Source organism: Gymnoscopelus braueri, assembly GCF_963280865.1.
Source record: "Gymnoscopelus braueri genome assembly, chromosome: 14".
Lineage (NCBI taxonomy): Eukaryota > Metazoa > Chordata > Actinopteri > Myctophiformes > Myctophidae > Gymnoscopelus > Gymnoscopelus braueri.
The window spans coordinates 28,060,728-28,075,072 of NC_137619.1; the positions used below are offsets into that span (position 1 = coordinate 28,060,728).

Sequence of the window (14,345 nt, forward strand, 5' to 3'; positions counted from 1 at the left end):
GCTGAGGTGTGACTGCTGCTGCGCTGGCCTTTCTCTCTCCAGCCACCGAGAAGCAGCTGAGAGAAAAATAATGCTGAATCAATAGAAAGCAATAATATCCACACACTGCAGTGAATATCAGCCTGACTGAGAGAGAGAGAGAGACGGAGAGAGAGAGAGTATTAGAGAGAGATAGACACAAACACAGATAATAAGAGTCTGGAGGTGAGAGTATAAGGGAAAGGGTTGGGGGCATGTGAGAGAGAAGGTGAGGTCTACAAGACCGAGGAGTTGAGAGAGAGGGGGAGAGAGGGAGTGAGAGAGACTGGGGTGTAAGGGGAAAGGGTAGGGGCCATGTGAGAGAGAGAAGGTGAGGTCTACATGAGGGAGGGGTTGAGAGAGAGAGAGAGCGCAGCTGAGCTGTAGCCAAGCAGGTTTCCATTCGGGGGAATAATTTTAGCTGAGCCTCCATGTTTGGGTCTGCTCCGAGGGCAATTAGCTTCATTGTATTAACTCAGCAAACACGGCCATTCTCTCCGCGTGATGAATGAGGCTGTTTGTGGGCCCGCTGAAGTGTGTGTTTGTTCCCCAGAGGCGTCTTTGTGCCCGCCCCCCTTTAATCATTAGTCAACGCGCCACAAAAATATAATTCACAGAGAAAGGAATGTGCGGTGTACAAAGTGGAACAGCGCTGCCGCTTCCCTCCACCGCTCAAAAGGATCGCTTCTGATTTGCCCCCAGCAGGACAACGTATGGGGGGGGAAGAGCGAAGAGAGAGTCTCAGGCTGCGGGGTTGGGAGGGAAGCAATATTTTAGGTACACATAATTGCCTCAGATGAAGTGGACATTCTTGGCTCTCCCACTTTGATTTGGAGGCCCACGAGTGCCCGGCCCTCATTTTGAATTATACGCATCATCCTCTAACTGCCCCTAATGGTAAAATCATCTGGAATGGTTGCCTAGGAGATGTTATTGTGAAAGATAGAGCCAGGGACATAATCACTGTATTTATGCTGTCTGTGAACGAAGTCGCTCGCCGCGTATACGCGTGGTTCAGATTGAATGGGAGTTAACCTCGGTTCATTGTCAATTTTCTAAGTTAGTGGTTTTAAGTTGCAAGACCCCCCCATCACCCCCTGTCCCGCTCTCTCTCTCCCTCACTCACCCGTTCATTCATTATCGCACAGAGTAAGAAAAAGAAAATCAATGTAGAAATGTCCAAGCCAAGGTTCTGGCTCTCCAGCACTAAGAGAAGCTTTAATGATATTTATTTAAACCGTTTCCCCAGATTAGCTGTCAGGCCCTAGCGCTCTGAATTAAAAATGAGGTCATGAAAGAGATGGCATCAATAACCTTGAAATAGACTGCCGTTTGCTTCTGTGCTATGTCTCTCTCTCTCTCTCTCTCTCTCTCTCTCCTGCTTCATCCCCCTCTTTCTGCCCTTGTTCTTTCTCTCCCTCTCTCTTTCTCTCTCTCTCTGTCCCTGTGTGTGTCTCCCTCTCTCTCTTCTCTCTTGTTCTTCTGTCTCTCACTCCCTCCCTGCCTGCCTGCCTGGTACTTCATGCTGTTTCTTTCATTATACAGGTCAGCGCCTTTTAACAGCTCCTACATATTTAATCTCCTCCTGGTTTCCTACGCGATCTCCCGTTACAGAAACATCGCACTTCTCCATCGCTCCTCATTCCTGCCCAGTTACATATTTTTCAATACCATGCCATGCCCTGGCATCCAAATGTAATTGCACGAGGGGGGGTTGGCAGGGAGGTTGGAAAGGGGTGGGGGGGCTGGTATATCCATGGCAACAGAGAAGCAATTTAGAATAATTTGCTATTTAAAAACTCCGAGGATTTTGGGCAGGGGCGAGAGAGAATGCAAAGGAGAGAAACAGAGAATGCAAGGGAGACAGACAAAGGAGAGAACAGACTTTTTTGGGGGGGATCAAATCATTTAATCTCCAAAGTACTAGAGGTATGCCATATGTATGTTGGAGAAGAGTGCACATCGGCTCTAAAAGTACCATGAAATGTGCTTCAGTTAAGATGGCGGAGATAGTGTACTGCAGTGGTTCTCAAGTATTTTCATGTCAAGGACCCCCAAGTAATTGGCCGTGGACCCCCATTTGAAAATATTTTGTGCCAGGGACCCCACAAGAGGAGATTAGTCACGATTTGTCTTGGGGGGCTTAAGTGTTTAAACCGTTCCTCATTTTGCTGGGGGACCCCTTGGAACACCCTCAAGGACCCCTGGGGGTTCCCGGACCCCAATTTGAGAACCAGTGTGGTACTGTATGTTGTTTCTTTACAGACAGACACGTGCCAGTTCCAATTTTAGTCTGTTAGTTGCTCCATTGATCCCGCTGCTATTCTGTCCTCGTCGCGGTATCAGTGTAGCTCCGGGTCCACTGAGGCCGCTCCCCAGACAGCGCATATATTTCACTGTCCATACATATTAGGAAACCTGAAGCCGGTCACCATGCTAAGGATCATAGTAGGAAGGGAGCCTGGAGAGGGAAAGAGAGAAGGGAGGGGAAGATTGTTTTCTAATTCTATTCTGTTAGATGTATATTGCACCAGTCAGCATCGCACTGCGTACCCCTTTGCTGTATTACAGATACATCAAGCATAAGACCGGTATAGCCCACTGTAACACGCCCCTGTCAAAGACGTTAGCTCCAACACTGGTTTCAGATCAATATGGTTTCTTGTTCTAAAGCAGGGGATATCAGTGGATTACACTGGCCGGTGCTGGAGACCTAATATCACCTTGATGCCCTCTGCTTTTGTATTCAGAAATTAGGGAGGGGGGGAGGGGCAATGACGATTATGAAACACTTTAAACCACAAAATTCGAAGTTATTTTTTAAAATTGCGTATCTACAAGCTCACAACGTGTAAAAAAAGAAAGAAAAGAAACATTCTGTCTATAATGACATGCCCAAAATTGGGATGTCAGGGTTAAAGTGGTCAGTGAATGAACAAATATGACTCAAAACTTAAAGGAACATTCCATCCATTTTCAACCTCATCTTCATATAATTGGTCCCCACTAATGCTCATTATACTCAATCTGTGTCTCATTTGTGGGCTGTGGACAGAATTACATCATTGATGGGGATTCCAAGCTAATAGAAACGGCAGCCTTTGTATTCCTGGAAAGTTGGCATGCTGAAATAGAAGCCATTGTTATTAACTCATTCTCTGCCAGAGTAAATAAATAAATAAAGCCCAGACTGCCAGCGATTTTCTAGTCACAGAATATTTCCAGTATTTCCAGTATAATATTTCCCATTATCTCCAGTATGATCGATCCCCTGATGGTTGCTAATCACGGGGGGTTTCACTGTGCTTCCGCGAAAAGAAAATGTCATCGCGAACTCCCGTTCGCTTGTCATACGCCGTTGAAAATAGCATGCCTCGCCAAAAATACATAGTAAAACACAGGAGCCGAGATACAGAATATTTCCCACCCAAATGCTTTAACCAGGATGTGAATGGAGCAGTAAATCTTTGGATCACATTATCTCCTGGTTCTGTGTGCAAAACAAATTAAAAAATAAATAAATAATGATATAAAAAAAAAAACATTTAAAGACGTCATTGGCAGTGAATGAGTAAAAAATAAAAAAATTCAAGTTTGAAATGACCAAACCTGCCTACCAATGATGTCACTGGTAGGCAGGTTTCTGATCTGTCCACAGCCCTCCTCTGAGACACAGTGAGTAGACAGAAATAGTGATTTCATCATCTTATAATGAGCATTAGTGAGGACCACTTATATGAAGATTAGGTGTGAAGTGCTCCTTTAACTCATTCACTGCCAGAACTTTATTTTTTTGCGTTTGCCCACTGCCAGAGATTTTTAATTAAAAAAAAAAAGTACTCAGGAGCCGAGATACAAAATGTTTAAGTTTTAAGTTAACAAGGAAGTGGATGGGAGTCTAGATCTTCAACAAATCATATCTCCTTGGTCTTTGGGTTAAAAAAGAAATAAATAAATAAGAAAAAAAAATTAAGTCGTTTTAGTCGTTCTTGGCAGAGGGGGCTTAAAGGACAAAAGTCGTTTTAGTCGTTCTAGGCAGGGAATGAGTTAAGAATGAAGTGATATGAGGAGGGAGAGGAAAATAAACTGCGTAGACAGAGGATAATATTGTATAGCGATAAATGATTCTCATTTTATTTTGATGCTAAATGTAGCTTCATGTGACTTCTCTGTGTATCAAAACCTGCAAAGGCCATAACCCATTAAAACCGGGGAAGCATCTGTGTAACCACTTTTATATGTTGGCTATTCAAAAAATGTCATAATAATATGATGCAGAGACAAAACTACGTTTATTTACACAAAAACTTTAATTAAAAATCTAAAAACCCAAAAGGTCTAGTCACAACAGTAGTCTTTCAGCTACAGCGTACCTTCCATAACTAATGTCGAACACATATTAGAGAGTGAACCTTCAGAGACCTGTAAAGTTGTACTTGTAAAGTACTGTGTGCAAATCTTTGAATATATATATATCTTTTTTTAAAGTGCTAGAACAAAATGTTTTGAGACGGGGGTCCGCGGCCAAATACATATAATTTTGGGGATCCTTGACATGAAAACAAGTGGAATGGAGGTCATTTGTCAACGGCCTATGCACCCTAGAGGAGCAAAGGGCTTAAGTCAAGTCAAGTTGACATGAAAGCGTTTGAGAACAACTGATATAACATAAGTTTTTCAGAAAACTGTTTTTGGAATTGGCCTCAGGTCTTAATGGGTTAAAATAGCAAGCAGCTATTTAAACTGATGAAATGCTAGTTGGTTTCCACAAGACAAAGTGCTCCATTGAACATTTTGTCATAAAAACATGTGTATAGCAGTTTCACTAATCACAATATTGGGTCATTTCTGTTTTGAATCAAAATGTGGCGAAGCCAACTCACAAATTTCAGTGCTGCCGTGCGATAGGCAATAGAATGAATGTCTATCTATTCAAGTCCGCAGGAATTCATAATCTGCTCAGTGCCGCAAATTGAATTAATGCTCAATTTTCCGAGAGACGGGAGTCTCACTGTAGGGCAGCCAGAATGAACATGTAGCAACTATTTTTGGAGCATGAAATGCTTTTTTGGGGGTAAGCAGAATCTAAAGAGACCTGAATGTTTGTTCATGCTGAATAGTGGACAGTTATTTTAAACGCTCACTGCCCCTTCTCTTGGCATAACACCTGCAATGTGGGCGAGGGGGGGGTGGGGGGCTGCAGCGACGGCAGCTAATGAGAGCCAGCCCCAAGGGGGAAACGGTAGAGGTCATTTTAAATCTGGTATTTCCAGACTTGACAAAAGAACTTACGTTTTTCATACATTCCTGTGCTGCCCTCCTGTTTTAACCACATGAATCGGGGTCACCTCAAGTGGTTTGGCTTTGAGACAAAAGAGGGGCTTTGAGGCACAAATCTGTACAGAGCCGAGGAACCGGCAACAATGTCTGTTTATCCCTCTCTTGGCGTCTTGCCTCTCTCTCTCTCTCCCTCTCTTTAAGTTAAGCAGCTGTTATTGTTTTGTCAGTTCTCCAGTGCCACTTCTAACTGTTGATAGTGAAATAGATTGATTTTCATCTTTTGTATTGTTTATGTTCTCTTTTACTCACAGACTTGCAATAAAAGTAAATTTCTTTCCCCTGAATTGTTCTACAGCCTCTGGGTGCCGGGGCACACGTCCACCAGCTCTTTAAAAATTATTTCTTCCCCTTTTTCTTCTTACGCATGAAGCAACTCTTGTGATCCTAACACAACACCAGCTAAAATTAATTTCAGCTACGGAGGCTGGGAGGCAAACTGCTGAAATGGAACAGCCCATGGGCTTTTTCCACTGATTTGGTGACTTAGGCATTTCTTGGATTCCAACATGCTGCTTGTTCCTGTAACTTCAAACTCGGATGAGACCAGCACATTGCTGGTAAAGTCACCCTGTTTTTGCCAAGTTGCTTTTTTTTTTTTTTTGGTTGGGTGCTTTTTGTGCAATCCGTAATTTGAATGGTTCAGACATGCTTAGTTGACAGTTTATGTGCTTTGATTAAATGGGCTGGCGGTGATTTTAAAAGGATCATGTTGCGTATGCTTCATATACAGAGACATATCTTTTTAGGTTAATTAGATTTAGCACGATGAGGTACTCTTATCTCTTTTGCCTAGTCAACATTTTATCTTTCCCCTGCATATTCCACATGCTTGCATGTGTTATCAACATGGAAAACGGCTGCTTAAACAAAAGCAAGAGTGATAAATCGGCATGAGGGGAAGTTAAGTATTTATTGACCTCGTAAAAATGTAACCTCTCCCTCCTTAATGAAATGCTTTCCTCGATGCAACGCACACCCTCTGCTGGTTCAAAGTATTAACTGCATCGAGCTCCCACTGTATTGACAAGACTGCCAAGCTCAACCTTCCCTTTGAGGAAATTGCTACTTACATAAGTGGCATTGTATTATGATTGCTGTATTATGAGTAGGTTTTACATACGTACATACTATATATGTATATGTATATATGTATATATATATATATATATATATATATATATATATATGTATATGTATATGTATATGTATATGTATATATATGTACATGTATGTGTGTATATATATACACACTCCTTGAAATTACAATCTTTCACAATGCTGTCATGTTCCAAGCATTTGATTCTTCTATAGACTACAGACTTGGAGAGAAACTAAAGGACAGGAAAAGAAAGGCACAAGCTTCCTGCAGCTTCCAATTTCTTGGCTTAATTCATATGTTAGAGGAAAATGAGATGGTAGAGTGGGAAAAGGGCTATGACTTAAATAGAACGCCCCACTTAGCGAGAATAAAAACCACTTAATAGGCTGCAGTGTTGGCAACAATTCTTATATTCGTGGAGCATAATAAGGGAAATAGTTCTGACTGTCAGAGGTACTTCCTGGAACTATGTTTTTTTATTGTGTGCCAGGCAACCACAGAATCAATCCATTAAGATCTATTTGAGGCTCCAGTGATTCCACTGGCTGGACTCTTTCATTATCTGACTCTGTGAGACCCCACCTCCCCTCACCATATTGACATTCCATAAAGTTGACCCAGGGCAAGGAAGCCCTTTGCTTTCCCACAGATCCCAGTGATAACCAACAGCATGCCATTGTATATGCCACTTTGCAAGCCCTTTGATCAGTGACAGCAGCGCTGGATGTTTGTACATGGTTATGTGTGTTGAATGTGCAATTCCTGGCCAGCAGAAACCAGACGCATTGTGTGCTATTGCAGGCCATTCAACTTTAACCACTTTCAACCTGATGTCCCTATTTTGGGCATGTCATTATAGGCAAAACTGTATTTAAAAAAATAATGCACTGCAATGCGTTGTGAGTTTATAGATTTGCTATTTTCCCTACGTACTTTGTCATACGACAAAGTACGTAGGGCTGAAGTGGTTAAGAATTCATAGAAATAGCAGCAGCAAGTGAATCTGTCTGAACGACTGACTGACTATCTATCTGTATGTCTCTCTATTTCTACTCTGTCCATTTCTCTTCTGTAAATAACACCCATTTATTTTTATCCTCGGCATAGAGAAGCTTGTGAACCACTGCTGTAGCTGTTATAGAGTCCCCTGCTGTTATTTTTAGGGTTAGTCAGATTGAATTGTTATTTTTTCTCCAATTCTTTTTTCTTTGTGACAAATCATTTCTGCCTCTCATTACCATCTGTCATAGTGCTCTCTCTCCATCTCTCTCCTTTACTCCTCCTCTGCTCTCTCCCTTTCCAATAAGTCACATTTAATAGTACATTTCCTTTCTTGGCCTGGGGCCTGGTGCCAGACCAGCTGTACGAAATGTAGTTTTGCCGCTTTCCCTGCCAGCACTTTTGTTCGGAGGAAAAATAACACACAAAAAAAAATCCCACGGAGCCTCTTGAACTCTCTGAGGCTTCCTCCCCCCCTTCCTTTTGAAGAGGAGGCGAAATGGCTCTTGATTCATTGTTTGTTTTACTGCCGTGTCCCTTAAAAGGAATTGAGCAACCGTCTCTTGTCGTTACATGAGGAGAACTTATTTTTCTCTCATGACTGAAGAAGTCATGTTTCCGCCTGGCTGTTATGGATTGTTATCTTAAAAGAAAGGAAGGAGAACAGAAAAAAAAAACCTGACAGAGTAGTTGGCAAGCCTTTTGGAGGAGTTTATTGAGCGCTAGAATGATGTGTTCTATCGCAGTCTCAGTTTCCTCTCCATAACATCGTTTGAAATGTTTCTGGTCTGCTGTCAATTTCCATCTTCTGCTCTGAGCAGCAAAAATGTCCCCTCCCCGCTTGTCTCTTTATGTCAGTATCCTGCACCCGTCTTTATATGCTACATTAAGTATGTCATCAGATATAGCAAATAATATTTGGAGGTCCCTATTTTGGACATGTCATAATGGGTGAATATTAGGTGAAAATAGGTGATCTGCAAGCTCACAGCGCGTCGTGTTGCGACGCATTGTGAGCTTTTAGAGCGGCTATTTTCACAGAAGAGATTTGGTGTAAACGAAAAAAAGAGGGGATCAAGGATAGACCCCTGGGGGACCCCGGCCAACGAAGTATATAAGTGGTTTAGATGTTTGGAAAGGCTCTGTGGTAGTGGTACTATAGTTCTCCACAATATGGGTCTTGTCACTTAGCACTGATTTGATTAAACCAGAGTGTAGTTCTCCTGTAATCAATCTGCCTCCACAGGACAGTATGCTCCAAACAAGAACCAACAGTTACTGAGTTGAAATATTTTTATTACTCAAACTGCTTTAAGGGCTTAGGTGATTAATCAGGTTAGAAGATTAGATTAGATTAGAATGTATGTGCTGTGAGAAATATTTTTGACGAATGGGATTTAAGGTTTACCTGGCTTTTGTCTTGCCTTCTCGAGTGCCAGACAGCAGTTAGCTCTGGCTAATGCATACAGAACATACCTGCCCAGTGTGTGTGGTAAAGCTGTTTTCACACAAACCCACACATGCTTGCATGCCCACAGAAACACACACACACACACACACACACACACACACACACACACACACACACACACACACACACACACACACACACACACACACACACACACACACACACACACACACACACACACACACACACACACACACACACATTCCTCAATGTGGAATTCCCCTGAGCTAGTTTAATTGGAATGGTGTTTTTGAAAGCATATTAGGTATTACAATGTTTCTGGGCAGCATTCCTGTTCTAGTGTTTGCCTCTGGCGTAGTTCATTCTATTTCTGGTTTATCCAAACAACATGCTCTTGTCCCCCTTTGTACTTATCAGTCACTGTGGCTTTTACATGAGAAACAAGGCCTTGTTTTTATTGGCACTGAGAGTGACGACAGAATAACTAAGTTGGTGGTGTGGTTAAAAAGAGAATTGCTTCACCTTAACCTCAAAATGTCATTGTACAATTGGTGTCCAGCCCCAGAGAATATTTTGGGGAATTGTGTTTTAAGTGTGTGGTGTGTTCTTACTGCCAAAACGACAAAACAGAATATACTTACAAATGTCTGTATGTATATTAAAATCACTGGATTTTTAAGTGTGGTGTTGATTTGTCACACAGTTTAAAGGAGGAGAGCTATTCAGTATTCACAGCTACCCGCATCATGAGGAGTGTCATCTCTGCTGTTTCAAAGGAGAATAAACAGAACAGTTAATGAAAGTTAATGAAACAAAAAATAAACAAAGAAAAACGCTACGCATCTTTCAAATTTGAAATTGTCACGGAGGTCCCCATGGATTGATAATACTTCCTCTTCTGTGTTGTTGGACATAGAAGCACAGCATTGCAATGAATGGAAATGAGAGTTCTATTCTTTTCTGTTTCTACAGTGCCACCTTCTATTTCAACCACATGAACACTAACTAGCTTCCCTGTTCTGGGGTGAACTTATGGCCAAAATAGCAGATCTACAAGCTACATAGTATAGACCAGTGGTTCTCAACCTTTTATGGATCAGGGCCTACTTGAAAATCCTGAAAGCGTTTGCGGCCCACCCATCTGATCACTTAACACGTGTTAAGTGGTCAGATGGGTGGGCCGCGTCTATTTTCAGATGATGTGTTTATTTGATCAATCAATTTATTGTGTTCTGACTTGGATCAATGGAACTAACATAGGATACTTTAAGTTTTTATTTATTGAGGTTTCAAACAAAAAAATACTCACGTTTTGTTTTGTTTTTTTTCATATTAATGTTTTAAAAATAATTATACATTTTAATCCTAGTGTTTTGCCAATTATTTGGGGCCCCACTTGCAGTACCCTCGAGGCCCACCAGTGGGCCCCGGCCCACAGGTTGAGAATCACTGAAATAGACACCCTGGGGCACTCAGGGCAATGAAGTATACAGGGTTTAAGTGGTTAACTGCCTATAACACAATGCAACAGCATTTACATAATAGTGCAACACGCTTCTCAACCTCGGCTGCGGTTCTTTCCAGGTTACTGCTTCCCTATGAGAGACACGTCAAGGGTGAGAAGGACGAGCCCCTCCCCTCGGTCAAACCCAGGAAGCAGGAAGGCAGCCAGGAGAAGGTCGTGGGGGTCAAAGCCAAAGGAGCCAAGAAAGCCAAAGGCTCCAGCAGTAATCCCAAGCAAGGGAATAAAAAGGACCGAGAGGAGACCAAGAAAGACCAAGATCCCTCACAGGTTAGTCACAAAAATATCCACTGCAAAAAAAATAAAAAGATTCTCCCAGCCTTTCAGTTAATCAAAAACAAATGATGAGTTCATTGCTGATAGTGTGAGGATAACTAAAACCATAATTGTGCTTTGACTTTTGTTCTTTCATTATTTTGTATTTATTTTAAAAGGCCTATCTTGTGCCTTGAAAGGCATTTTTATGCCTAATATTTCAGCACTTTGAATTGCACTTGACTGTCTAAGAATTGTGCTATACAAATACATTTGCCTGGCGATGCCTTACCAACTCATCTGGGTTGATGTCAGCGTTTATATCTCATTTTTATTTAATTTGTTACATTTGTTAGGCAGTAAAAAACTGTTTTTACCACTTTCAGAATTACCTGGTCAAAGAAGAGAGGCACGAGCTCTCTGCCGCCACAAAACAGGAGGTCATTTCAGCAGATGAACCAATCATAATTGAGGAGGAGGAGCTGCATCTAACCCTGAAGAAAGAGGAGTCCTTGGTAGCAGAGGAGCCGTCCTCGCTCCCACCTAAAGAGCCAGAATGTAGGGTACCACACGCAGGTGTGCAACTCCACAGGGGGCCCAGTCCCCACTCTGAGTGGAGGCCGGTCGGAGAGGCACTCCACCCTGAGAACCTAACCTCTGAACAGCCAACTGAGGCTCCCTTCATTCCTAAAAACCCCTACCTGCCTCACCGCTGGGACCAGAGCAAGCATGCTGGGCACATTGCCCTGCCGGAGCCCACGTCAAGGGTCAAAGACTCCATAGAGAGTCATGGGGGCAGAGTGGGGAAGGTGCTGCCCATGTGCAAGCAGGCAGAGAGACAGTCTGTGGACTCCATTGCAGATTCTTTCCCAGAGAAGCAGGACTATGGTGTCATTAAGAAAGATTACGCTCAGCCCCCCACAACACAGACCTATTGCAAATCCAGCCAGGGGGTCATGTCTCCACTGGCTAAGAAGAAGCTCCTTTCTCAAGTGTGTGAGACCAATCCTTACTCCTTTACTTCTCCTCCGCCCCAGCCCCCTCCTCCTACCACTGTCACTCCTCTCTCTGTAGTATCGCTTGGCGACAGTGAGCGGGAGAGGAGGAACATTGAGGAGGAGGTGGAGGAAAAGAGACATGGGTCCATGACAGACGGCGGCCCGGAGGTGGCACCTGTCTTCAGGCCGTCAGTCATCCAACACGCTCAGAGCACCAAGGCCTCTCAACATGCCAGTGGTGGCTCACTGGAGAGGAGCCCTCTCGGGGAAATTTCAGAGACATATCCCTCCCGAACGAGCCACCACCTCCAACCCCAGGTCAGCGCTCCATGGCAGCCCTTCCTCCCCAGACACCAAGCCCAGGATGGGGCGGAGAACTCTGGGGAGAAACTCCTCCAGGCCCAGCCGCAGAGCTATGCCAGCGACTGTTACTCTTCCCCTCACCTGCACTCACTTTACAGGCAAACAGAGAACTGTCTGAGCCAGGAGAGGTTGGCCAGCTTTCCCACTGGAGAGAAGAGAGGGCATTACATCAGAGACAGTGAGGGCAGCGAAGGGTTTGTTTGTAGTAGCCTGGAGCGAGAGGGCTTGGCCTATAGATCTCACTACAGTGAAAGGACTCAAACACATGGAGATTGTAGATCGGCAGAAGATGAGCCCAGAGACTTCAGTATTTCTAAGCCTGTCTCTCAGAGGGTGTCCTCATTTTCTAAGCCCTCCTTCTGCAGCCTCCCCTACCCCATCATGCACCAAGGTTTGGACTCTCACCCGAAGGCGTGCAGAGTCCCTCCCATGACCATCTCGCCCCAAAAACAGAGCCCTGCAGAACACCCCCAGCCGTTCCCCAGCCCCAAAACCTCCCCTGACACATCCGGCACAGTTCGACCCAGCAAGCGAACCCTGGGGGAACCTGAAAACGAGGGTGTGCCAGAAAGGAAAGTCCGCGTGGTGACACCGATGCACCCTGCTGGGCCACTCCGCCGCGGTGACCCAGAAGAACTGAAGCCGGCTGAGCCGGCGCACGCTCACGCTGTTCACCTCAACAACCATCTCCCAGAGGGCCACCATGCCACCGCCTACCCGCCGCCTCATGCCGCCCACCTCTATGCAGGCATGTACCCCCCTGGGAGCCTGGTTTCGCAACAACACCCGGGTTTTCAGTACCTTAAGAGCCAGACGGCCGTGTCTCCCCTCGTGCCACCCTTAGCTTTTCACTCCATGATGTTTCACAGGCAGCTGATGGCCACGGCCCCCAGTCCGCATCACTTCTACAGATTTCCTGGTGGGGCGGCGCTATACGGAGACCTGCTCCACCACCTGTACCCCCTCTCCACCCTCCCACCACCTCAGCTGTCCTCAGTGCACCCCAGCACCAGACTGTAAGAGACAGACAGGAGATACTGTGTTCTTTTCCTTCGGTCTCATCTCCCTCATTTCACAACCACAGACTTGATTTCTCAGTCTGTCTCTCTCTCTCTCTCTCTCTCTCTCTCTCTCTCTCTCTCTCTCTCTCTCTCTCTCTCTCTCTCTCTCTGTCTCTTGAATGGTGGCTCAGTCAGCATAATGTTGATGATAAATCTCTGGCAGATTTGACTGATAAACTCATCAGTCACATAGACTAAAAATGCAATTTTCTCATTGTTTTTGGTTATTTGTTCATATATTGTACTTTGCACTGTTGTTCTGTTTTTTTTATCACCACTTACAGTGTGTGTGTGTATGTATCTTGACATACATACATACGCAAACGCACTGTATATGTGTTCTTATTTGCACAATGCAGATGTATGTGTGTTCACAAACTGGTTTCCTGCTCTGTGATTTGAGTCAGTCAGGTTATTGCTCTGAACCTCTGAATAGCAACGGAGTACAAACAGAGAGAAACAATTTGTTTACTGTGTCTGAGGGCTAAACGTTATTGCTGAAACAACACTAAAAGTAATGCAGCAAGACAGAGATCCTCCAGAAATCCTTTAAACTAGGGGTGCGACAGCTGGTTGGCGTAATACTACAGTTGGTTCAGCCGGCGGTGTTTGTATCTGTTTACATGGCTCTGTGCAGAAAAAAAGAAGAAAAATAAGTGATTGCCTGTTTATTAGCTACAGTAACTCCACCTGGATTCCTTTGGAATGGACACTCTCAACATGCCGCAGTGATGCACAACATGAATATTAACTTAATCATAACATTCTGAGGTGCTATAGACTAGAGATGGATGTACTGTAGACTCACTTTCATTTCAGGAAATAGATTATCACATTTATTCTAGATCAATCACTACGTAATTGACAAACCATGAATGTTTTCCTTTTGTTCATTATTATTTCAAGTTGTTGAATGGCAGTTCTTATTTTGCTTTCTGAATTGAAAGTAAAGTGATTCAATCCCCATGTAATTAGTATCCTGTAACAGCTTGTTTTCAGTTTTTTTCTGGCCAGTGTAATGAAGCAGACAACACTGCTGAACACTCACCACAAGAAGTCAGCATTTATTTTCTTTACTTTTTTTTACTTGAAAAGCTCTTTTTGTAAAAAAAAAATCTAAAAACTAAAAAACAAAACCTCTATTCAACAAGCTGAAAAGGCTCACTGTATAATTTAATAGGAATGTTGTCAGTTTTATATTGCTTTGAAAATATCTGTGCCTTTCGCAGTCTTGGATTAGAATTAGAACTACAATTGT

General features: G+C 43.6%; 1 protein-coding gene across 1 annotated transcript in view; it reads left to right on the forward strand.

The window, feature by feature from the left end:
* The window catches only part of LOC308099949 (AT-rich interactive domain-containing protein 5B-like), an 86,801-nt gene extending 73,524 nt beyond the window's left edge, over window positions 1–13,277 (forward strand). The window contains exons 10-11 of the mRNA XM_080448838.1: window positions 10,473–10,680; window positions 11,052–13,277. Coding sequence (XP_080304964.1) covers window positions 10,473–10,680; window positions 11,052–13,046 — 2,203 coding nt within the window. The 3' untranslated portion in view covers window positions 13,047–13,277. The remainder of the gene's footprint in view (window positions 1–10,472; window positions 10,681–11,051) is intronic.
* Window positions 13,278–14,345: the final 1,068 nt, after the last annotated feature.